This window comes from Choloepus didactylus, chromosome 8 (genome assembly GCF_015220235.1).
Source record: "Choloepus didactylus isolate mChoDid1 chromosome 8, mChoDid1.pri, whole genome shotgun sequence".
NCBI lineage: Eukaryota > Metazoa > Chordata > Mammalia > Pilosa > Megalonychidae > Choloepus > Choloepus didactylus.
The window spans coordinates 109,471,633-109,497,523 of NC_051314.1; the positions used below are offsets into that span (position 1 = coordinate 109,471,633).

Sequence of the window (25,891 nt, forward strand, 5' to 3'; positions counted from 1 at the left end):
TCCATAATTCCTCTACTTCTGTTAATAAAACCAAATAACACCCTCTACACATCAAGGATAGCGGCTTCTGCTAAGATAATAACACAAGTAACAGCCCCTCTCTCACCTACTCTCCCATTAGAGTTGGGTGTTTTCAAACTATGCTTCAGAGATTGAGAAGGAAGTATGAATTCTCCTGGCAAGGAAAAATGTAGAGGTGGAAGTGCATCTCTCATTATTTTTATAACAAAGTACTATGCACCCAGTTTCTTAGCATCACAAAGATTTGCTTTTTACCTTTTGCATTTAATAGTGGACTCAGCACCTTACACTCCTGCTATCTCAAATGGTAGATAGTGACCCCTGACTACGTGCTGTCCTGCTAATCAAACCACTTGTTATTCCTTTTTTTATAGAAATAGTAGAGTTAGATAGAGAACAAGTCTAATTTTTTTAGGGATTTAAAAAAAATATATTAAAGTTTTGCAAGCTCCCTTTCCCTAATTCTTTCTTGGTAAGGAAGACCAAAATGTTTATGAATTGAAAGTCAAAGTTGTTGAGTAAGATATTTTTAATAGAATTTCTGAAAGTTGATTACTGGATAATTTTTGCTTTTCCTCCTTTACCAGTTTAAGCAGGCCTTCAATTAATATTTGTTGAATGAAAGAGGGATGAATGAATGAAGGCGTAAAGGAACAGGTACTGCCTCCATTACCATCCAGAGTGGGAAGTGATTAAGAGCCAAGGCTTTGGTGTCAAGCATATTTGTATTTAAGTCTCAGGAAGCACTAAATTTGCAACCTGGGGCAAATTCCTTAAACATGCTAAGCTACATTTTCATAATCTATAAATGAGGATATTAATACCTCCTGCTTTGTTGGGTTCTTATTCAGATTAAATAACATGCAAAACACATAGCACAGTAATATATCAAAGGTGAAATTAAAATTTTCTAATACAAAATCTATTAGTTAATATTTATAGTTATCTAATATTTTTAAATATTAGAAGAATACTTAAATGCTGATTCTTTGTGTTTCTATCTATACTGCTCCTATGTTGGCAGTATCCTTTTATAAATTTTTAAAGGTATAAACATCACAGTAACTACTAGAATGGCTTTCAAAAACTATTTGTTGGCTAAATGAAAGAATGCATGACTGCATGTGCACGCATATATGCACAGCTTTAAGTTGTGTTTGACTTGTATGGACTAAAAGTTTCACCATGTGGCTTTTCTCACTACTATCAATGAATCCAAAATATGTGTTGCCTCAGACTCTACTGGCTTGATGCTTGAAGAACTGTTAAGTTTCTGGCAAAAAACTGAGTTAAGGAAAAGTAGTTTTTTTTCGTTGGTGTGTGCATGTGTTGAAAAATAATAAACTATAAGAACTATTTTCTAAACTTTGTTTCTGATGTTTTTACTGGATTTATTCAATGTTATTAGTTATTCCATATCTTTTCTCTCTGTAATAAATTAACAACATTATTTTCTAATTAAATCAATGAAGATACAGCATGGTATTTGTAGAGAATTTTGTGAAAATTTTGTTAAAGTTTGTGAAAATGGGACATACTAAAAAAAAATGTTCAGGATAAATGGTAAGCTGATATGGTGTTGATATGCTTTAACGGGTAAATTTTCCTAATTATAGGAAATGCTACTGGAAAAATGTGTGTTTATACTAAAGTAATTTCACTTTAAATCAAATTGACTTTATCTTCAATTTTTGATAATGCTTTTTAGTTTCAAACTGGCTCAGAGCTCAGGTTGGTGTTCACATACTGTTATCAACCAGACATCAAAGTGTAGGATCAGAAGAGGAATAAGAGATGGTACAAATAAAAAAAAAAAAAAAAAAAAAAGAAATGTTGGATTTTTTTAAAAAAGCTAATTTGTCACTTCACTCATTGAGTATGAACTGAATAGACTTCTATCCCTTAAAATACTTTCTTTTTCTCTTTTTATTGCCTGGAATCTTAAGAGCTTTATCATTTGCAGTCATAAAATGAAAATATACACCAAACCCTCAAAGGGCAAGTATGAAATTAAATTATATTTGGGCAGCTGTAACCTTTTAAAACTATCAGATTCCAGTTAATGTATTTCTTCCTGTTCCAAGTGCTGCCATGGTGTTTGATGGTGGGAAGCAGTCCAAAGGGCATTGGGAGATAATAAATTCACTGTAAATTTTACCCCAAGGCATGTCTTGATACACCAAGGCCTCCATTTAGCAAGGCTGACCTAAAACTCTTGTCACATCCAAAGGTCATTTAGGTTGGGGTTGGTGTGTCCCATCTATCTTTCCTTGAGGTAAAGAGTGACAGTTGAAACAGGATTGAGCTCATAAACAGTCATCTGAATATGAAAAAGAAGCTGGCTTTAGAGAAGGAGGGGGAAAGTGAGAGAGAACTACTTTTTACAGTGGAACTTGCAAATGCTGTGCTTTTTGCAAAGCCAATGAAGAGTCCATATGATCTCCTAGCTTCTGTTTCAGAGCAGCCATTAACTTGAAAGGGGCCGTGCTGGATTTGGTTGATTTAGAATCATATTCTCTTTGCTCTCTCTTTTATTTATATTTGTTTCCAAAGCCTGGGGCCATATTTAGTAAGTATTTTTAAAAGAATCTAATATTTAAAGCTCCCATTACTTTAAAATAACAACACTCCTTTCCCCCTTTAAATCTGTTCTCTTGAGATAATATATGAAATTAACCAAGACCTGGGAGCAAAATAGGAGGAAAAGTTTTTTAAAGAAAAATAGCTTAATGAGATCCTGGTAAGAAGTGATTGTTTTTTTCCTAATACCCTCTCAATCATGCACTTTTAAGAATGACTTCAGTTCTCTCAAAAGCAACATTAATGTAAAAATTTTGAAGACTCATGGACATATAAATTATCAATTCCAATAATCCTAAATATAGTGTCAGATAGTGAAATATTAGCTATACTGAAAGATTAAACTCTTGGAAATCTTCTTTGGGGAAAAAAAAAAAAATCGTTTCATGAAGCCATAATCTTTGCTCAGTCATATATCTCAAGTGTGTCGAAAACAATGCTTGGCACATAGTAGGTGCTCAATAAATATTTATTGAATGAATAAATCAGTTTTAAAGCAAAGAAGCAGAAGTTAAAATAGCTGATTCATTTTCTGGGCTGCTTTTATGGAATATGAGAATATGTCTTGTGCAACTGCAAACAAGCCTCTTGTGATCAAAGAAGCTAATGAAAGTCAAAGTGTATTATAAATTGCAAGGTGCTATTAGAGTGTTTTTGTTATCTTAATTGAATTATGTGAGAGTTGGATAGTGCAAATGGCTCATTTTTTACCATACCTTTCTTTTCTGAATGGTTTAGAAAAATTGGGGTAAGTGACCATAAATTGAGGCAAAAAAAAAAAAAACAAGTTTTGTGTGATTAAATGTTTACTATGAATTATACCGGAAAGAGCAAATATTTAAATAGCTGTTAGACTCAGAATGTTGAAAATTATGTATCCAGATTTATTCTATAATCAATTCTGTATATTTTTTAATCATTTAAAAAATGATTAGGTAAATGTTATTCCAGTTAAATGTGGATGTAGGTGAACCAAACCCTTCCAATTAGTTCTCCCCATTATTTCAAGAGTAATCTTGTCAAAATGCACATCAAATCTCATAGTGTCATTTCTTCTTCTTAAACTGTTTTAGCTCCCCATCTACCTTCCAGACCTGTCCCCCATCACCCTGGAGTCCCACTGACACACTCCCAACACCTCGTACTTGTCACGTTCTCTCTCACCAGTGTTGTTCTGCCAGCACTTTTTCTGCTCTGTGTACATCATCTCGTTCTTCTGACCTCCAAGTAATAATATTTAGAGAAGCCTTCCCCAATCTGCCCAACCATATTACAGCTCTCTCTTATATGCTCTCACAGTACCATGTACTGGTATCTTATAGTGCTTCTCACCTTTGCAAATTTACATTTCATTTGTGTAATTATTTCATTAATGGCCTTCTCCTTCACCAAACTTTAAGATCTGTGGAGCTTAGGATCTGAAAAAAACTGGTGGTTTAAAATTTTTTGAATAAATAGAAAAGGAAATGACAAAAGACAATAATAAATGGAACATTGTCCCCTAAAATCCAGAGGTACTATATTTAAGATCGCAATCATACAACTTTCTTGCAATGGTTACTGTTCCAGTTTGCTAATGCTGCCGTGATGCAAAATACCAGATGAATTGGCTTTTATAAAGAGGTTTATTTGGTACAAATTTACAGTCCAAAGGCCATGAAAATGCCCAAACTATGGCATCAACAAGAATATACCTTCACTGAAGAACGGCTGATGGTGTCCGAAACACCTCTGTCGGTCTGGGAAGGCATGTGGCTGGCGTCTGCTGATTCTTTGCTCTGGGATTCTGGTTTCAAAATGGCTTTCTCCAAAGTGTCTCTGGGCTTGTCTCTCTTAGCTTCTTCAGCTCGTGTGCATCTCAGCATCAGGGTCTTCTCTTAGCTTCTCCAGAGTAAATTCTGGGCTAGCATCTCCAAACATCTCCAAGTATCTCCAAGTGTCAGTATCAGTGTCAGCTCTTAGCTTCTCTCCAAAATGTCCATTTCAGCTGCTCTGAGCTCGCTCCTTCTGTTTGTGAGCTCTTTTATAGGACTCCAGTAATTAAATCAAGACCTACCCTGAATGAATGGGGTTCGTATCTCCATGGAAAAAATTTAATCAAATATTTTGCCCACAGTTGATTGTCACATCTCCATAGAAACACTCAATCAAAAGATTCCAACCTAATCAACACTAATACATCTGCCCCCACAAGATTGCATTAAAGGATATGGCTTTTGGGGGGACATAATATATCCAGTCTGGCACAGTTACCAAAAAAAGCAAAAATTAGCAAATTTAGAAGAACATGAAACAGTAATAATTTTTACTGACAGTGGCCAAGGGGAAGAAGAAGGATTAAAGATTCCAGGGGGATATCCTCATGGACACTTGTCACTTCCTTCCTCCCCTACATCCCCAATAGTATAGTTCTTATCAGAAGAGCCCGGCTTCTGTCTGAAGTATTCTTAGAATTGCCTTCCCCAGGCTTGCCCAACTTTTGGCCCCCAAATCCCAAACTTTACTACTGTATTAAAATGACCAGAAAAGCAGTCCAGGACACCTGGTGGTTAAGAGTATGAGTTCTGTAGGAAATAAAAAAGAACTGGGTTCCAATCTTGGCTTTGTCTCTGACCTGTGTGATTTTGGACACATGACTTTAATTTCTCTGGGTCTCAATGTCTTCTGCCACAAAATAAGAAAAATAACTATTTCCTAAGGTATTAAGAAGGTTCAAAGAGATAGCAGGTGGATGTGGCATACAGTAAGCATTCTGTAAAGTTTAGCTATTATTATTGCTGCTGCTATTGTTACCATTCTGTGTTGGGTTGCCCTAAAATTTAAATTAATTTATCTTAATTTTGTACTCAAAGAGCCAGCACTATTATTATTATGCCATATATTCTTAATGTTAAAGATTCATGAGGAAAAAAAGGAGAAGGAAAGAATGGGGGGGTGATCATAGGAAGAAGTCTTGTTTTTTTTTTTAGCCCTTCATATGTGTCGTCGATGAGTACTAGCAGTGAAACAAAACAACAACTGAAAAGTAATCTTAAATGGTTGTGTGCTTTCTTCAGGTTCTGTCCCCAGTGATTTAAGAAGGCTCTCATTCTTGAAGCCTTTAACCTAACTAGGCCTTTAAAACTGCCATTAGTGTCTCAGAACTTAGGTGGAATCCCTGTTTCCACTGGCTAGCCAGTAGGAGAGTGCCCCCTATATCCCACTCTGTTAGTGGGAGATGAATTTGTCACAAAAAAATTCAGTTTTGAAAGCATTTTCTAATAGCATCGTTGCTTCCCATATGGAAGCTTATATGGCACATTTTACAAAGAACTTCAGGGGGACTCTTCGGACTTCTGATACTAGTTTTTTAACCTCTGGCAAGTTATTGAACCACTAGGAGCCTTCATTTCCCCAGATGAACACACAGAATTGTCGTGGTGATCCCTGAAATAGTATATAAACTTCTAGCAACCTGTTTGGCACATCCTGGGCACTGAGAACATTACAATCCTTGACTTCCTCTCCCTACATGTGTCAAGGGATTTCAAGCATCCAGCAAGTGTGAATTCCGAAAGTGAGTGTGCTTTTTTAATTTCCAAAATAATATATAATCTGATTTAATATGTATTAACATTCATGTTCTTTGTGTACCGAGTTATACTGCTCACTAGTTTTTAACGGTTTGGTCACAGTCATCCCCCAATCTATGAGGACAAAACGAACAATGATTTCACAATTATGAGCGCGGCCAAACAGCAGTGTTAGCTTTGTTTGCTTCAATAATCTTTCTGATAATACTCAGCTTTCCTGTATTAAATAATGAATATTTGGTAACAACAGGATTTTTCTACTCAGCAAACAAGCATTTCTCTTCTTCTTGTGACTTCAAGAGGAATTTTGAGCAGTGATTTCTTCTTCCCTAAATTAACCTAATTAAAACTGTAAATGTAGTAACTGATATGTAAAGAGATTTGAGAAGCCTTCCAGCCAGTGTCCTCCTTACCTTGCCAAATGGAGATGTATTTACTGGTTGGTGACCTCAGGAATGTGCACAGTGCACATTCTCCCACAGTAATGAACAGCAAATCTGGAACGGCATAAAAAGGGTCAATCGAATAGGTCATCCATCATATGGGGAGGCAGATGTTGGAACATATTGTAATGGATTACTGTGCAGTACATGACGATGGCTTGTGGAGTAGAATAAAGGGGGGAGGACTGAGGGAAAGAGAGAGAAACTATCAGTTGGTGTTTTCTTGCCTGACTCTCACAAATATCTGGTACTTTAAAGAACTGCCTCAATTGTAATAGCTAAAATGTTTTGTTTTGTTTTTTCCTAGCTGTTCAGGATTTATTGGTGTGTATAAAATGCAGAAAGCCTTTAAAATTCCAGCACACTTAAGGAGTTTCTTATTTATGTGCTTCAGTATCTGCAATGTGACTGAAACATCATGAGAGTAACATACCTGTGAAAAAGTCCTAAGATGGAAGGAAGTTCAAATGTATTCTTTAATTTTCAGCAGGATGCCATTTTCACACCCTCTCATCATTCCACCCCTCTTTGATAACTCCATACCCCATCCAAGTATCATACTGAATGGGACTGAATCTGGAATAGAATGATAAAGATGGTCTGTGTATTGTTAATATAGGTAACAGTATAGCTTCCGTACATGTATTTACTATAGCATTTTAATGGTAGAACTATACCATATCCAAGTATAGCATTTTACTTCTGTATTCCAGCTCTTCCAAAACCTGTCAGCCAGGAATGATATTTTCAAGGAGGTATAAGTCGTAACACTAGTTTCTGCCTTGGAGCCCCTACCAGCACAGCCCTTGTTTCCTCAGCCATGCTTCCCAAGTGGCTCACCTGTTTTCCCTGAAGGCAGAACATTTCTTCATTGAAGTGGGTAACATTTGTTCTCCCCTTGTGGCTTCTTCTGCCAACTTGAACTCACCCCTGGGAGTTGATTTGGAAGTTGACTCTGGGAAAGTCTGCTGGGAGACAGCTCTCCCTGTGCCACCATGCTGTAATACAGCTCCAAGGAGACCAAGAGTTCCAAATTCAAACATGCCTTCCGGGTCTTTTTGAAGTTTATCAAGATAGGAGAACAAAATTTATTTTTATTTAATAGTTCATTGGTTGATTTATAACTTAAAAATGTTTATACATTTCACATGTGGGTCTATATTTGCACTTTTGCCCCCAGCCCAGCAAATTTTAGGGCCACTCCAGTTTTTCATGCAATACACCTGAAAACCACCAAAAAGAAGAGCTGCCAATGTTAGGGATATTCAACATATAAATTCAAGTTGCTCTGATAATTTTCTGTGAGGAAACATTATGAAAAATAATGTGCAAAGCAAATTTATTCACATTGGAACATGCTGATATGTTTTGAAAGATTTTCTCCAGTACATTAGTTTCTTTTTAAACTCCACATTTAAGTTAAATTAAGAAGCTGAAATTAAGCTATAAAGATAACACTTATGGAGGCTTGAAATTGCTTTCTGAATTTTTTTTTCACAAAAATATTCCCTGTCCCTTCCCTCAAAAAAATAAAAACAAACACTCTACCTCCATATCATATCTAACATATACCTTTCAGATTTGATTTAAATTTTTAAAGTACACATTTAGCTATTTTTAAAATAACATATTTTTAAATATTCTATTCGAAGTATCTAGCATATCATATATATATATTAATTTCACTGTCAGATTGAAGTCCTTTGACTAAAAAAAAATCTTCTGCCATTTCTGTGTATAGTTAATCTTTCTGCAAAGGTGCTAATCAGCATTCTCATTTGATTAAATATTTAAAATGTATAAAATACATTTATAGTTATAACATACCTCTTTTTTTATCTCTTTTATATATTGTTTGATATGGGATTTCATTTGGAGAAAGGATCCAACTATAAATTAATATTAAACAATTAATTTAGCAAAACAATATTGTGTAGTCTGTTAGCACTTTTCATTCAGAGAATGGCAGTGTAAATTTTCACAAATTTTCTTGAGGAATTAGTTTGTGTTACCATTTAGCATTTAGAAAAAAATTTTTTAGTCATCATCTTGATGTCCTTTCTTTTTGTTTCCTCTTTAAATTCTTTTGTGCTCAGCTTTCCAACCATTTGGTGGGGGAATTTGGGGAAGAAGAGATGTGGGGAATAAGAAAAAATAAGAGTAAAGATATAGAGAGAATAGTGGATATAATTTATTTTTATTCTGTCTTCCCCCTGAAGCAAAAATCACCTTGTCTCCTAATCCACACCTCAACTAAAGGGTGATAGTTGGGTCAAACCTTATAGTGTCATGTTCTACTGGCTCCTGAGTAATTGCCAGTATATAGCACCATCTTATCTCCTGTGCCTTAATCCAGATTGTCTGGCCATAAGAAAGTCCTGATAATAGGTCTCATTTCAAAGGGAAAATGAAGCTTTGAAATAAGAGAGAGAAAGATTCCCCCAAAAAGCTTATATCTGCCTATAACCGCAGCTCCCACTAAATGCCTTTTATACTCTAAATAATAAATATTTAAGATTCAGTGAGTAAATAATACCTATCAATTTATTAGAAAGAAGGCATCTCTCATTTCTCTTTTGCAAAATATTTAAGAATATCTCTACACTTAACTCCTTGGTTCTTTGTCTTTAGAAAAGATAACTTTTTCCAAATCATCATCACTGACTTTTTCCGTTCATATTTCCAGATTGCCTCATTCATTTACTGTTATAATTATGATAACAATGAATATATTAGAATACCTATTCTTATGCTAAGATTTTAAATTCATTGTCTCTTTGCCCTCGTAAGTGAATGAAATTAATGGCTGAATGTGAAGTTTTATCAACACCATCAATGAGCCTTTCTTTCTAATTTTTCAAATAGTAGAAAAGTATCCATTTGTTTCCAGATTTTTAAAATTTGTTTCAGATATATTCACTGTCTTTACTAAATATGTATAAGTATGGACTGGAATTCTATGTTTGTTAATAATAGGTGATATTATTTTACATGGTCCATTTCTGCTTTTATTCAATTCCAGTTTTTGTTGCTTTTAGGATTTTCTGATAAAACAATGAATAACAGAGACTTAATTCCTGCCTTCAAGGAGTTTGCTAGTCAGTAAATGGCTTGGGGGGACATATAGTGATAGATATTTTGGCCAGTGCCTAGTGTTTTGAATCCAAATACTCCAGATGGTAATTAGGCACTAGGCTAGTAGCCAATGGGAGAAGTTGTACTTTTAGTAATTTGGGAAAAAAGTTTTTAGGGAAAAGTAGCAAGAATTTGCCATCTCTAGGAATTAATGAAATAGTCTAGCTTAGACATTATATAGGGTGTTTTGTGGAATTTCTCTACCCCTAGCACTGATTCAGTACCAACCACTAAGTTATCTGAGTAAAATGAGTATCTTCATAAATGGTACAGTCTTATCTAATTGTAGATGAGACATGTTGTCAAAATATAATTGTTTGTTTTTTTTCCTCAAATTAAAAACAATCAGTACAAGCTAAAATATCTGTTCTTTGTCATCCACTCAGACTTTTTTTTTTTTTCTACTTTACATGGTACCATTACAAACTCAGGAGAAAGAATGCCTAATAATGAACTGTCAACCCATTGCCTAGTAGTGCTTTTGGTGCACATGGTGGTAAATTATTTAAATAAAAAAACAAAACTGATTAGGTTTGACTAAGATAGAGACATACCAAGTTTATGTTGTTGTAGCTATAGTACATAAAACCCTTCATACTTAAAAAAGTATTTAATGGACTATACTTTAGTTGCAGTCCATGATTGAGTGGTTCTACATTTTCACTATTCCAATGCAGAATTATAGGAAAATCTCTCTGTATGTCTCAGTTTCTCTTTTTTTCAAAAAGGGAGGAAAATACTTGTTTTGGCTGTCTTGCACGGATAGGATAATGACTATATACGCAAATGAAAATATATGTTAGGTGATTACTAAGGTACTTTATGTTGTAGGTGGATACTTGGGTACTACATTTTGGGAGGAAGAATTCTTCCTGTTCCTCTGTTTCTTTCTTCCTTTCTCCAGTTAATTGCTGATGTTTATGTGCCTTCAATGCTGTGAACTTGGAATCTTTTTTTTTTCCTTCTTCATTCTCACAACTGCTAATTCAACTCAAGTTCTAGTGATCAAAATTGTCACTGCCAAATTTTGGTAACCTCATAGCTGATATTCCTGCTTTATCTTTATTCTAGCTAGCTAAAAACATAATCTTTATTGCCTTCAAACATTCAATGGGTTTCTCTTCCCTACATATTAAAAATAAACTTCTGTGCCTATCTCTTAACAGTTCCCATAGGGTGAACTCAGCCTACAAACCAGTGCTGTTTTCCTCTTCCCAGATTTAGGTCACTGTACTTTCTACCACCTCCATTCTACTGCTCACCGTTCCACACCATCCTATATATTCGCAGTGTGATAAATAATTCTTCCTGCTCCTTGCCTTTCTTTGAATTCCTCTCTTCCTAGAATGACATCTCCTTTCTCTTTAACTATCCAAACTTCACCTATATACTAAGACACTGCTTAGTTGCATCTCTTCCATGAAACATATCTGGGTGCACTTACTCATTTATTCTCTCTTAACACCTATAACATGTGACATACAGTCATGAATGCCCTAGCACTACTAGGCAATGGGTTGACATACAGGGACAGTGATATACAGTTATGTTATACTTATAATCTCATTGTTTTATGTTTATTGGTCTTTACTTAGGGAAGACACTATTTTTAAACATTTTCTGTATCCCTCACTGTACTTAGCACAGTCCAGAGTATATAATAAAATATCAGCACATATACATTGTCTAGCTGTCTTAATTGATAGAATTAATCTGTTAATAATTACAGCTATTATTTCTTGAACAAATATTCCATGAGCTTTCCTGAGTGCTTTACACTCATTAGTAATCCTCACAACAACCTTACAAAGTCAGTTGTATTTATCTCCTGTTTAGATACTAAGAGATTGAGATTGAGAGAATTTGCCTAAGATGACAGAGCACAGATTTGGGGTTAGAATTAGGTCTGCCTGTGTCCAAAGTTCTTGCTTTTAAATATTCCACTAGACATAGAAAAACATGGTCTTTGAAAGAGCTTAAAATTTTGAAAAGGCAAAAATGTAGGCTTATAGAACAATTTTGAGACAGAAGTAAGAGTCACTTGTATGTGTATACACGTATATGTAAAAACATAGTTATGGACACATAAGCACCAAGAAGACACAAAGTAATCAACAGATAGAGTCCAAGTTAATCTTATGTTATTGTTTCCTTTAAAAATTATTGTCTGAAGGAGGTGAAGGAATAGGGAAAGAGAAAGGGAATAAGAATGTGATATTATAAGTAATACAAATAATAGAAAACCTCTTTGTCTGGGAATTTGGGGAGTTTTAGAGATCAAAACAAATCCCCAGCACATTAGTTCAAGGTAAGAGACAAGTTATTCTGCAAGGCTAAACACACTGCTAGCCTGGTTGACCTAATGAAGTGAGTGCTCTCTTTTAGCTTCAGCCTATTATGTTTAGTGTGTCTCAATTTATTTCTGATGTCAAGAACAGCTCAACTGTTTCTGACAAAATCAGGTTTAGCATAATACACTTTATATTTACCTTTGGGTTTTATCTGCCATCATTTAAAGAAAAATGTTAGCTAGATTTTTGCAAATATGTGTGTGTGTGTGTATAAAATATGTAAGTGAGTTATATAATTCACAGAATCCTTGTTACTTCAAGTGGCCTTCCAGTCACCACCAGATCCCATGCTCCTTCATTCTCAATGAGGCCAACAAGTGGTTCTGTGAATTGTAGTCCTCACTCAGTACAAATACCTATTTCTAATAACCACATCCTCAAGATTTTGATGAATTTATTAAAGGTAAAAGACTTAAGTCAATAAAATACTTTTATTATTATTTGTTTTGCTTCATGAGCATGTAATAAATCAAGGGAAATATTAGTCATCTCTTGACTCCCTTGTTTTAAAATCATTCTAATGGAGAGACAAATGAAACTAAAATTTTGAAAGGTTGAATTAAAACAAGTCACAGAAGCAATGCTTCTTTAAATCTACTGAAAGTTCCTACTAACTTGTGAATGGCCAAATTAGGATCACGGAGTATTAAAATTCTTGGTTTATTTTATCTGTGCAGACCCAAAGTATATTAGCTTCTGTAAGACTCAAGGCCCTTTTAAGCCTCAAATTAAAATGTGTTGGAAAGAAATATTTACTGGCCTTACTTCCATCCCTTAGTGAAGCAGGTAAAATCAGATATGCTTGATAGAATATCCAATGATCTGGTAATAGTGGAAAACTGGTCACAGTTGGGAAAGAGTAGCTCTATGAAGGGTTATATTGTCCCCTGCATAGCTAAGCTCAAATGTGAGGAAGGGGATATGGGAGATTAAGAGTGGGTTAGAGTGGGAAGAGCTACCTAATGGCGGTCACACTCCAGCTGTATAGTAGACTTACAAAATTTTCTTCATAAATCACTTCAAGTCTCTACTTTCTGTAGAAAACCAATCCGGTGGGTGATACTGTAATGTTCTTGTAGAAATGTTGGTTTGTTTAAGTGGGTCCATCCCCTTAACATATGTATTTTCCTGTCTCGTAACTCAAAAGCATTTCTAAGGACAGTTTACCTCAGATAATCCTTAAATCCACATTTAAAAAAGTAAATATGATGCACTGATTTGAATGAAGGAAGCACATGAGTAAATTTTTTTTTATTCCAGATTTATGCCATCTCCACCCTTTAAATTTAATACAGTATTTTAGTATATATCTACACTTGTATTTTTAATAGTAGCTCTTATACTTTGGAAGTTGTGAATCAGTCTGTTGTGACATATATTTAAACACTGAATCATCTTTGATGAGTGATTGGACAATTTAATAATCTAAATAACGCAAATAGCCAATAATTTCTAAAATATGAAAAATTATTTGAGAATAAAAATTAAGTTTTCAAAACCCATTTTGTTCACATTTTTCTTATTATGTCTGGATGTTAAAATGCCCCTATGTTATCTTTAGTAATTATGAAATAATCTCATTTTTAGTATATACTAAACCAGTAAATAGAATTGTTATCCCCTGGGAATAATAACCAGTAGAGTCATTTTCAAAGATAAGAATATAATATGCAATATAATAAGAAATTTATAATATACAATATAGTTACCCAACCAGTTTGTTAAAATACAGACATTTTAAACTTCAGTTTCTGTATATGCATTCTACTGAAGAAAGTTTTCATTTTCAAAGTGATGTCCTAAGATAACTGGTTATTTTCTTTATAGCAGTTCAGGATAATTATTGGAAAAATGCTTTTCTTATTGCAGAATATAACGGTTTTTAACACAAGTGTGGGAAATGGATTAATTTTGATACTTTTTTAAAATGTTAAACTTCCAATCATATTTGAGATGAAATATTCTGTTACTCTTTATGTAAACTAAGACTTATGAATTAAATCTTATCATTTCCTTTGATTGGCTGGTATAAGAAATAATTATTACAACACAAAGAACTTTTGGACACAGTGATTGTTGATATGAATATAGTTCTGTAGAGTTTCATTCTTTGTGTAGAATATATTCTACAATTAGTAGGCATAACAAAGTTTAATGTCTTATTTTCATTTACACTAACATATCTGAATATCTTACCTGAAAACCATGAAAAATATGTCTATTTTGATGTAGACATATACCTGTCTTCAATTTTCATGATTTCATTTATAGAGGTCCAACTTTCAGGATCTTTGGCTTTTTTTTTTTTTTTGAATGTCCTTTTAAGAGAGAAATCAAATAATCTAGAAAACTATCTGACTATACTTCTCTTCAAAATTTTTTTCTTTAGCATCAGTCTTTTTTTTAACAGAGGTTCTGGCTTGCATATTAAAATCTATCCATGGAATCTCATGAAAAATGGGAAATAAGGAATTGGTTGTATATTATATACATTTTATGTTATTTAATAATTGCTGCCATATCCAGATTATTTTTTTACATTTTCACAAAGTATTAGATGGAGATGAAAACAGTATATAATCCAAATGTTTGATATGATTACTTGAATCTAAATCAACCTCTTTGTTTTAGAGTACTATATCATATGGCTATTGTTAACAATGTGAAATCTTCCCTTTCATGTATTATTAATTTGAATTTTTGAAAAATTTTGATTTTATAAGAATAATTATGTGATGGCTTGGTGGAAGACTATGCATTTTAGACAGTATTCTTTAAACCTAATCCTCAAGATAATTTCAGATTTGTCTGTGTTTATACATCATGAAATAAAGTGGACTTCTGGCAAGCATCCAGCTAATTTTTTATCAATGTAGGTAGACTGACTAGATAATGTTTCTCGAATTCTCTCCTTCTATTTACTCTCAGTGCCTTTTGTTGGATTTCTTCAAAACTAATACTCAGAACAATTGTTGCAGGTGCCCATTTCAACAAGTCAGAAGAAAAGGTATTTAAAGCTTGAGCCAACATGGATAGCAGGAAAATTACTATGTATATGAAGCTGCATTCTTGTAACACACTGTGTAGAATCTAAAACAGCAAAAAGAGGTCTTGACCAAATAATATGATATACTTGCCTTTGATAGACATTGGCAGAGTAAATGTGCATGACTATAATTTGCTTTGAGTCCTGGGACATAGTGAAGCAGAGATTCCTTATATGTCCTATCTGTCATTTCTCCCCTGAGAAGGAAGTCATGAAATTTGATGTGACAGCTTCTTTCTTAAAATATTCCTGGGCCCTAAACAAAACTCCCCATAGGAAAAATACCTTATTTGAATATCTGTACTTTCTTGAAAGGTGCATTTATTTTATTATTGATAGTCTATTTTATTTTTCTCTTCCTCTGTCTTCTGCAGCAGTTATATGCTGCCCAGCTAGCTGCAATGCAGGTCTCTCCAGGAGGAAAGCTCCCAGGCATACCCCAGGGCAACCTCGGTGCTGCCGTGTCTCCTACCAGCATCCACACAGACAAGAGCACAAACAGCCCACCACCCAAAAGCAAGGTACCCTTTTGAAGAAGCTACATGTTTTGCCATTTAGAGACTGACTTTTCACTCAGTGATATTTATTTAATGTTTATTATGTGCCAGCAATTGGACTAAACTCTGGGTCCTCAAAGAGGTAAGAGTCTAGTTGGAGCAAGAAGGTATGCATGTACATTTACATCCATAAATTTAGTCATTAACATAGTCAACAAATATATATATTAATAGTTATAGTAGGAAATGTGATTGATACGAAGATTTATTATATTGGTATTCTGTATTCAAGTATTGTACAGTCTTTGAAAGTAGATATTAATAAAAATAACCAAATAGGCATGTTCTGTGATACAAAATAAGTTTTATGAAGAGTTACAGATAAAGTGCTTCGGAAGTTACTAGGAGGGAGAGAGTACCTTCAGTCAGAGATCCTAGGAAGTGTTCGCCAATGAAGGAACAACTGAAATAGACCTCGGACGACATGTAGGATTCGGGCATACAAAAAGAGTTTTAGTTAAATATCAATAATTGTTAGAATTTGGTATGTTATAAATATAATGTTGGATATATCACTCATCCAATGACATTATTGAAATGGAATAAGTTTTAGAAGTGAGACTATTTTGAAGTAGTTTTGTTTTTGGAGTCAAGGAAACATTTCCTGTGAGAACACATTAAAAGATCAGGAGAGCTTCAAATAATGCACATGTCATGGCTTAGAAGGAGAGAGAAGCAGAAAAATTGATTCAGATTTTTCTGTGTGCTTGTTAGGATCTTACACAGATGATAAAGTATGAATATTGAACTTTCTATTAAAAGAGAGGTAAGAGCTATCATAAAGTGATATTCCCCAAGATTACTCGGGGAAGTTAACCACACATATGTTCTGACTATATCTAGAAAATGTTAATTTATCCCCCAAATAACAATATTTTATCTTTTGTTGAATTACCTAGAAAATTGTTTCTGTTCTCCATTTCATAAATACCATGTTGAAATATCTGAAGTGTAAGAAGTTAAGAGTAGTCACAGCAGTTGAAAAGATGTGTGGAAAAAAGATTAGAAAATATTGAAAAAGGAAAATCCAAGATATTTTTATCCTTCTCCCCAGTATCCTGGTGGCTCTGCCAGGATGCCTTTGCAGTTACTGTCTTGCTCCACGGAGTGAATTAGGAAGGTGAAGGGATCAGTGGGGAATGTGTTCACCATACCCCTTTTCCCAAAACTCCCAAGTCCTTTTCTGTATTTTTAAGAGCTAAATACTTTGGTGTTTATAACTTAACCTGATTTAATAATTAAGAAGAAATATAATAAATTCAAGGACCTCAGATTGTAGCCATGATTCACCAGCAATATGTGTAAATATATAGTACAAAAATACTGTACACCCTACTGTGACATTAGGAAGTAGACCCATGTGAAGGTTAACATCTATTTCAACTAATGGACATTTTGTTCTGCTCTTTTTGTCTGCCTAAGACCTGCTCTGCTTTTCTTTAAAATTATAGCAGCAAGTAAGTTTTAAAACTTGGCAATCATTATAACATCTATTAAGTAAAATTTAATTTTCAAACAGTGATATTTTGGTGTCTCTATGGACCAGCAGTTTTAATGTATTACATGTATAAGCTAACTTTAAGTAAAATAAATAGCTGTAACAGCACAGTTACTGTCACACACAAATACTTCTGTGCGGTATCATTCCCTGTTTATTTTCCTTGATTTATTAATGTTTCAATATTGATGCTTTATAATAGTACACTTCTTTTTTGATTTTAGAATATATTTGTTCTCTCTTAAATGACTAATGCTTTCTTTCTTCCTATTACCTCTGAGCAAATCACATATACTAATAATAATCATGAAGCTTTTGAAGTTAGTTAACCTCATCCATTCATTCGTTCATTCATTCATTTATGCATCCATTCAAATGTTTATTGAGCAGTTGCTACAAGGATACTTTCTTAGGTAACTATGGAAAATGCAAAATTGGTTGTTGTATCTCTTCCAATCTGCAATTATTTTAAATTGTAAATGTTTCAAAATATGTTAAAAATTTAACCAAGAAAAAAATTACACTTTTTTAGAGTAACAACAAGGATTTAATTAAAATGCATCCTTTCCTTGCTCAGTGTCCTTCAGCATACTCTCTACAACCACTCTTATTGTCTTTTTGTTTAAGATTTCTTAAATGTACATGTGTTTTAAATCAGCCATAAAATTTAGTGGGTTAAAAAAAGCCAGAACAATGAGTGTGGCTACTGTCATTATAATGAAGAACATGGCCAAAAAAAATGCAACCAAGTCAATAAAAAGGACCCATTGCATTACATGAATTTAGTTTTCTGTAGCCTAGAAGGAGAAGTGACATTTATACATAGCGGAGTAAACATTTGGCTTCACAAAGCTATTTTACCATGTATAACAGCTTTCATTTACTATCATATATATGTGTTTAAACAAAAAGTTATTAGTGTCCTGGGAGTATTTTCTATGTGTTTTATTGGTGAATTTGCCTGTCTATCTTACTATAAAGTAGAATTATTTCATTCAAATTCTTTGCGTTGTCTGCACTCTCACCTGACGTAAACCAAATTTATGGTGTAAGTTGGAAGTATATTTATTGTTTGGAACAATGGAATTGTAAGTCAAATTCAGGTGATGATGTAAGGATAATGAGCTTATAGGCAGCTGTCAAAAATCATGCATGTTCTCTGAATTTTATTGCTTGCCATTTTCCTGAAGTGTTCCTTTGCCTTTGACTCACAACTCCAGAGAAGGACAGAAACAAAACTTATTTGCAATTTGCAAAAAATGGAAGGGGGGAATCAAAAGGAGGGGTCTCCAAAAGACTGTAAAATTGTACAGCATGAGTCCTCTGATGCATGCTGTTTTCAATCTGCTGTGTGCCAGTTGGAGGCTTGGGGAGTGTGTGCGTGTGAGAGAAAGGATAATGCTGAGAAATGATAGAGTGGCTGTGACCTCCAAGCTCAGCCTGGAAATCCAAGACATTGATTTCACTTAGCATTCCTGCTGAGAAATCTGGCAGAGTTCAGTTGTAATAAAAGAACAAGATTCTGTTCTAATGGTAATGGCGTATGACAGACATATCACTTTGTCTGTCCTCAGCACTAGAGAGAGGAGAATTGGGGAAAGGTCACCTGACCTGCCTGTGGTGTTGTACGAGTGCTGTACTGAGCTTTAAACTGCCGCCTAGGAACATAATTATTTATAATATTAAATGATAAGGAAACTTTTGGAGGACTCACAGCGAACCTCTAAAAACTGCACACCAGAATTGTGTTCTGTACATGTGAAAACGAAAGGAAAGCTGATGTATTCAAAATCTGCAATGGAGAACACGGACAGCATTGCTTATTGAGTTATATGTCCTTGAACTTACCGATTGAGATCTGTTTGCATTAGCACCTGACATATTGTCATTAATTTTTCTTTTTTTAAGTCATGATTTTATTAGTCACAAGCAAAGAAGAGAAATTGTTTTTTCACAGTCTATTTTGCCAAAGCCTAGATGATAGAGAGCCTAGATCAGCAGGTTTTTAAAAATTTCAGGTGTTGGATAAAATCTTTCTAAATACATGTACATTTGCTCTTTAGAAATTATTTAATTTTTTATTTTCTGGATCCTACTTCAGAACTATTTTTTTTTTCATTAGCTGACAAAAGCAAATATGTTTAGCTCTTCAGAAATATCCCCTTACCTCATGTGTGTCCTCACAGCTGAGTTTATGGCTAAATATTGGTAAACAACTTTGAATGAAAGTCTGAAATCATGAACTATAGTTCACAAGAGATCCTGTTTAAAGGAATTTTTAATTAATTTTTAAATCTTCATTATAAAGGAGAGTTAATTAAGACATAGTTTAGCAGTATTGGTCCTTGAATCACTTACATAATAATGCTACTTTGAATCAGCTTAATTCCTTAAAAATATTTAAGTTTATTTTGGTTTATCATTCTGCCACAGGATAGGCCAATATATAGTGTACTCAGTGACTTTCATTTTTGGACCACATACACATTTCTTAGTTTAAGTGATTTGGGGCATATTTTATTGCTGTATTTTAAAAACCGAGATAACATTACTTTGCAATAGTAATTGATCTCTTGATACATTTTTGAGTTTTAAAAATAAATGATTGCTTTTTTTTGAAATAATAGAATCAGTATCAAGCTTAAAATAATTATCTTGGGAGGAAGAGCATTTTTACTCGGTTTCACACACAACTCACAATTGTTGATAATGACTAATTGGCTGATTAATTCTGTGTTATCAAGAAATCCACATGTGTGATAGGTGTGCTAGACATCCGAACTTCACATTTTAAGTGTTTTGCTATTGTAAAATTAGCCAGTTCTTGGAAAAATGCTAAGGGCAACTTGTGAATACTGCTAAATATCTGTTGGTATTTGATGAAAACTTACATTTTCCCTACAGCCAAGAGTAGTTAGTTTGGAAAGCTGTCCACAAGAAAGAAATCCTGGATGCTTTCCTTTAACTTTGCTATGGCCTTGGTGATACCCCTACTCACAGTTGTGTCTCTATCAATGGCAAGAGCACACAGATTGTCCAATTTTTTTGTTCTTTTCAAATACTTCTGGTAGTGATGTTCCCATTTGCTCAGCAGTAGCACCTGGGTGTTATGATAAGGAAAATAAATGTTTCTTTGATGAGCCAGAAACAGCTGTAACCAACTGACCAGATGCAATGAAATTCTTTCAGTGGTAATATCCTTATAAATCTTGCCTCAAATTCAGAATTAAGAAATGGAACTTGATTGTAATCTAATCTTTCACAGGCACAGGAGTGAAGATCTCTCCTGATTTGGTAGCCATGTGCTTGTGTTGGTAGTGTCAGAAGTGCCATTGACTCCTGTTAGGGCACGTATTTTTTCTGTAATGATGCTAATCACCGAGTTTCATGCTATTAAGTAAATATTATATCAGCACACACTGATCTGCAGGGTAGAATTTCGTTCTTTAATACTAGGAGTCAAAAACTGTGGCACATGCATGCAAGATACTTAACAATATATTAGGAGTATGAGAAATCAGAGGATAACCAAAGTTCATTTTGATTGAGAATTACTTCTTCCAGGAAATTGAGAAATAAAGGCATTTTTAGTAACTTTGGGACAATATCTTATAATGCAAACTTCAGAAGGAAATGCAGAATAGAGAAGAACACATGCAGTATGCCCACAGCCAAATCAAACCACCATGAACACAAATTATAAAACATAAAATTTTAATAATATGGCAAATATATACTTTAAAGCTAAAGCATATGTCCTCAGAGAAATTTCGTAAGTTTCAAATGGATAGGGAAGTGCTAACGCCTCCACAGAAATAGTTCCATGGTGAAAAAAGATGGAAAAGCACTTCTCAGAGTAACTATAACCTCATTTAATACTTTTCACTTTTCATCTGTCCATGAAAATGTTGAGTAGGAGTATTTGCTAGAGATGTAACTTCCAGTATGCGACATTTTCCCAGAACACTTACATTTGACTTATTCTTGGAGCTTTTCAGGTCAAGATCTCAAGTAATCATTGCTCACTAGACAGGGCTAGATCTGGTCTCTGAATGCAATATCTCTAATTAATCATATGCTGAAATTGTATTAATAAAAGAGGAGCCATATTTATCTCAATATGTCAATATCAAATAAAATCAGTGATCCATCCTGAAACTGGTGGGCCTGGTACTTCTGTATATTTCTCCTAGACATTTAGAACAAAAAGGGATGTTAGCCTCAACTAATTATGAACACATTCAAATCAGACATTTTTATTCTTATGCCCTAAACACTATCTAACATATCAGCTAAATACCAGATCTTCAATAACTTGCTCTGTATCTTTGTGCTTTGTTGAATGGCTGTGGTGTCTCCCACCACCCCCTGTAACTCAGTATCCATGAAATAACAGCTTTGGAAGCCTTTGAGATGTGATATGGATGTGTCACACTCAAGAGGTGAATGCATTCAAGAAGAATCACTGCATAAAGTTAAACTGTAAATGTGGCCCATTATCATCACTTTCTGGGTGGTACATATTTACAGTAGACCTAACGTAGTCACCCTGTCATTTTAAAGAAAATAGTTTTCTTCTTCTGGTCCCATGTTGCTGAACTGAAATATGTTAAATGAAGTGTTACCCATAGAACCCCTGTGATGAGCCTTCTCCTTTCCTTTTCATCTGTATTCAGCTGACAGGAATCTCAAACAGCTAGGGTACTTAAACAGAGGATTTTCTGAGCTTAGTGGTATTAAATGTCCAAATAGGTCGTTTGGTGATATGTTCTTATGACTGGTGGAAGGGGGCTGGCCACATGTGTACCAAATAAAAACCATTAACAATTATAAAACAAAGATATAGACTAGTTATATTTTCAACATTTCTAAAATGGGAAAAAAAAGGTGAAATATATGAGGGGTTTAGGTATTGTGCTTTGAAATTAACTGGCCTGGGCTCTGTTTCCCAGTATTCTGATTTTGTTTTGATAGGAACCTGTCTCAAACACAGCAGCCATAGCTCATGAGCCATGTCAGAGTTTTTTAATAATGCATACCGTGGGGAATGCAGGTGGATGGTGAACTCATGTAGACATAGGTACATAAACAGATCACATAGTTTTAAGTGAAAGTTGCCCTCTAATACACCAAAGCAGATCCACTATGCAAAAAAGCTGTGTGCTTGAAACATTTTAATTTTAAAGTCAGGCAATTAGTGCTAAATAATTTGGGGAAGAAACTTGAAATCAGTTAAAATCCTTTATTTTCTATCCTGAGTTATATTCAGTGTTTCGTTTAAGCTGTTAATAATCTATTCCTCATCAATTTAATCACCACCTGTACTGAAACTGAACAGATAATTGAGAAGTAAAACCATGGAGAACTACTCTAAAACTCAGAGCTGACTTTCTCTCTTTACTTAAATAAATATATTTTGCTTAAACATTCTTTCTTACTCTTAAAATAGAAAGAATTTTAGTGGTCTCTTTCACAGAGATGCCTGTAAATATAGATGTGTTTTAAAAATGACAACAAATATTGATGCGTTACTTAGGTTGATGGAAAAATAGTATATATGCATATTTATTAGTTATATTTTGTCAATGTGTTTTTCTCTAGAAGGTACAAATAATGGTATTAATATTCTTAAACATTACTAAAATAAGAGGAGAAAGAAAACAATACAATAATTAAACAAATGTAGATGTAAGAGTTGAAAACGTTAATGTGATTTTCTAAGCTGAAGACAGACAAGTTCAAAACCCAAAGTTTCCACAAGTTTCATTTACTTAAAATGTATCAGATATTATTCGTTGAACTGTGGAAGTTTAAGAAAGAAGGAAGACTGGAGGACATTTGGTTCAACCCACAATAACCTAGTGACAGGGCCACTTTGCCTCTGCCTAGACTTCTGTGATGACAGGGAGCCTACCAGTCCATGAGGTGGCTCATGTCAGGATGCTCTTACTTACACAGAATTGCAGTCAGCTTTCCAGGATTTTAACTTGTGGTTCCACCAAGTGACAATTATATTCATTGGTTCTTCAATTGCAAGTGACAGAAAACCCAATCCAAAACTGGACTACGCAAAAAATAAATGCATTCACTCACATTTCACATTAAAAAAGCAAGTTATACTGGCTGAAGGTGTGGCTTGGTTACAAGTCCAAACAATATCACATGAAGCTGGTTTCTATCTCTTAGCTTTGTTCTCCACATTGACTTCATTCTTCAAAACACTGCCCCCTCTTGGTGTTCTATAGCTCTCTATGCTTGCATCTGTCATTCATGATTCAACAAATATTAATTTATGCCTATCATGTGCCAAGTTCAGTTCAAGGCAGTAGAACTACAGCGGTGAACAAAACAGTCTGTGCTCTTAAGATTTTGCAGTCTAAAGGGAAGAGGCAAACCATGAACAAGTAAACAGATACTTTTCTATATTGGTAAGTGCTAGGAAGAAACTAAAACATGGTTAAAGGTAGAGAGAGCCTGGAAACAGGGAGGTGATCTTCCAGAGCTAGAGCTATAAGGAAAGACCTCTGAGTTGTGAGTAGGACGGAGCCTACAGAGATCTGAGGAAAAGATACTCCAGGCTGAGGAAGAGCAAGTGTAAAGGCCCTGTATGTGAAGGATGTGAATGAGACTGATGAATTCAATCCCACGTGCAAGGCTGAGGTGCCTGAAATGTTCTGACATGAGGGAGAGTGACACAGAATGAGATTGGGGAGGTAAGAAAGACCAGATTATATAGGGAGTTTGCCAGGGTACAAGGTCTGAATTATATTCCAAGATCATTCATTTTTAAAGGGAAATGATGTCATCTGATGTGTATCTGCCATTTGTCACTTTAATGACCAAACCACTTTAGCTATCTCTTCATGGTCTTCCTTTCCTGGAGTATGATGTTTTTGAGGCAAAGGAAACATTTTTTCTTTCTATCTGTTGGGCCAATCAGTGACTTTTTAAGTATCTCCACAATTCTTCCTTAGAAACACTGTACTTTGAATCCTATTGGCATGCCCTGGACCTTGCTATTGGAGAGACATGACAATTTAAATCAACAAATATCTATTAATTACCTATGATGAATCAGTCAAGTCCTAGGACCTGAGGATGGTGGTGAACAGTTTAGACCAATAGATCTCTTGCCATTATGGAGCAGTGCATATAGCGAGGGATATGGGAGGGATACAGACAAAAAGAGATAATCATATACAGCTTAAGGGTAGCAAGTAAGGGCGAGAAATATGGATTTAACCCAGAATTAATTCCTGGATTCTCTTCAGATTCATGTTCTTTATCAGGGTTTTTTTCATTAGCAATATAAGAAACTGCACACACACACACACACACACACACACAGAGTCAATGATAATAGTCACCACCATGTGAAACAACTTGCAAGGTTGAATTTTTGGAGGGATACTTCAGAGCCAACACTATCACATAAGTATTAATTAAAGAACAGTCCCTTTAAAAACTGTAATTACTATATATAATATATTAATGCGAATAAGTGTTTGGAATGCCTATTTTTCTTAATACCTTTGAGCAGGTTAACAAGTCACATAAGAAGACAGACCCTAATTTCTGATTAACCTGATGTTTGCTTTTGTTGTTTTCTTGATTTTGTTTCTGTACCCAAAACTTTATAACCCAGCTTGATTTTAACAAATCTGACAAGTCCAAAAGAAGTTTAGCTATCAAGAAAATTTCAGTGAAAAATGTGCTACTACTTTAAAACAACTGCAACAGAGTAGTTTTTAAAATTATGATTAGTATCAATTTTATCATTGGGATAAGCTTTCAGCCTCCTAAACTAGGTGTATATTTTTGACAGGATAGCTTTCTTTCAAAATCAGTTTCTCTCTCCTCCTTCTCTCTCCAGTTATAGGCATTATTAAAGTCACACCTCTTGTCATATAAGTACACAACCCACCCACTTTAAAAAAAATAAATAAAACAAACTTCTGTAAAGTTCTGTAAAATTTACATAATTGTGATTTTATCTGATGAAAAATTCTTTATATGATTTATTTAAACATATTCACAATGCACTTAAAGTCCATTTTATTTTACTGATACTGAGTATATACACAAAATTCCACCAATTTATCTATTTTATTATATTCTATAAGGTGAGAAAGAATATTTTTATTTGTACCTAGTTTTCGCATTCACTCATGCACATACAATAAGAAAGTAGCATTAAATGCAAAAAGTTAACTTACTTGGAGAGGTAAAGACTATTTTAATCCAGAATGTGTTCACCCAGTCATATGATAATGAAACTTTCTGTCATCATTCATAGAGCTTCTCAGTGCTGCTAATAATCAGCTGAAGAACAGTCATTCTTAATTATGTTTTTTTAAACAAAGACCAGAAATTATATTATTAGTTATATGAAATTATTTGAAGAGTGTCTTTAAAAGATGCACAGTGAGTGGTATTATTCACATGAATTGTGAATTATTGTTCAGATGTGCTTGATATGATAAGAGTTTGCAGGCACATGTTCCTTATCTCAAATATCCTAGAGTTTGAGAACACGGGAATCACAGAATAACTATTTGAAATAGAGAATAACTCATTTTCTTCTTTTTAGGAAATGGGGAATAATTTTATGTCTTATTTTAATTAAAATATATTTAAAATTTTCTCTCACACTGCAATAAGAATTGCTCATTGAAAATTTTTTATAAA

At 34.2% G+C, this 25,891-nt stretch overlaps 1 protein-coding gene and 1 long non-coding RNA gene across 15 annotated transcripts in view; one reads left to right on the plus strand and one right to left on the minus strand.

Moving 5' to 3' along the window:
- Positions 1-25,891, plus strand: part of SOX5 (SRY-box transcription factor 5) — a 1,020,679-nt gene that overhangs the window by 941,378 nt on the left and 53,410 nt on the right. For all 14 annotated transcript variants that reach the window (XM_037846149.1, XM_037846146.1, XM_037846153.1 and 11 more), the window contains one exon: positions 15,523-15,669. In XM_037846149.1, the coding sequence (XP_037702077.1) occupies positions 15,523-15,669 (147 nt within the window). The remainder of the gene's footprint in view (positions 1-15,522; positions 15,670-25,891) is intronic.
- On the minus strand, positions 6,570-7,807 carry LOC119541848. The gene is made up of 3 exons (XR_005218362.1): positions 7,457-7,807; positions 7,050-7,192; positions 6,570-6,670 (listed from the first exon to the last, which is right to left on the minus strand). It is a non-coding gene; the product is annotated as an uncharacterized LOC119541848 (long non-coding RNA).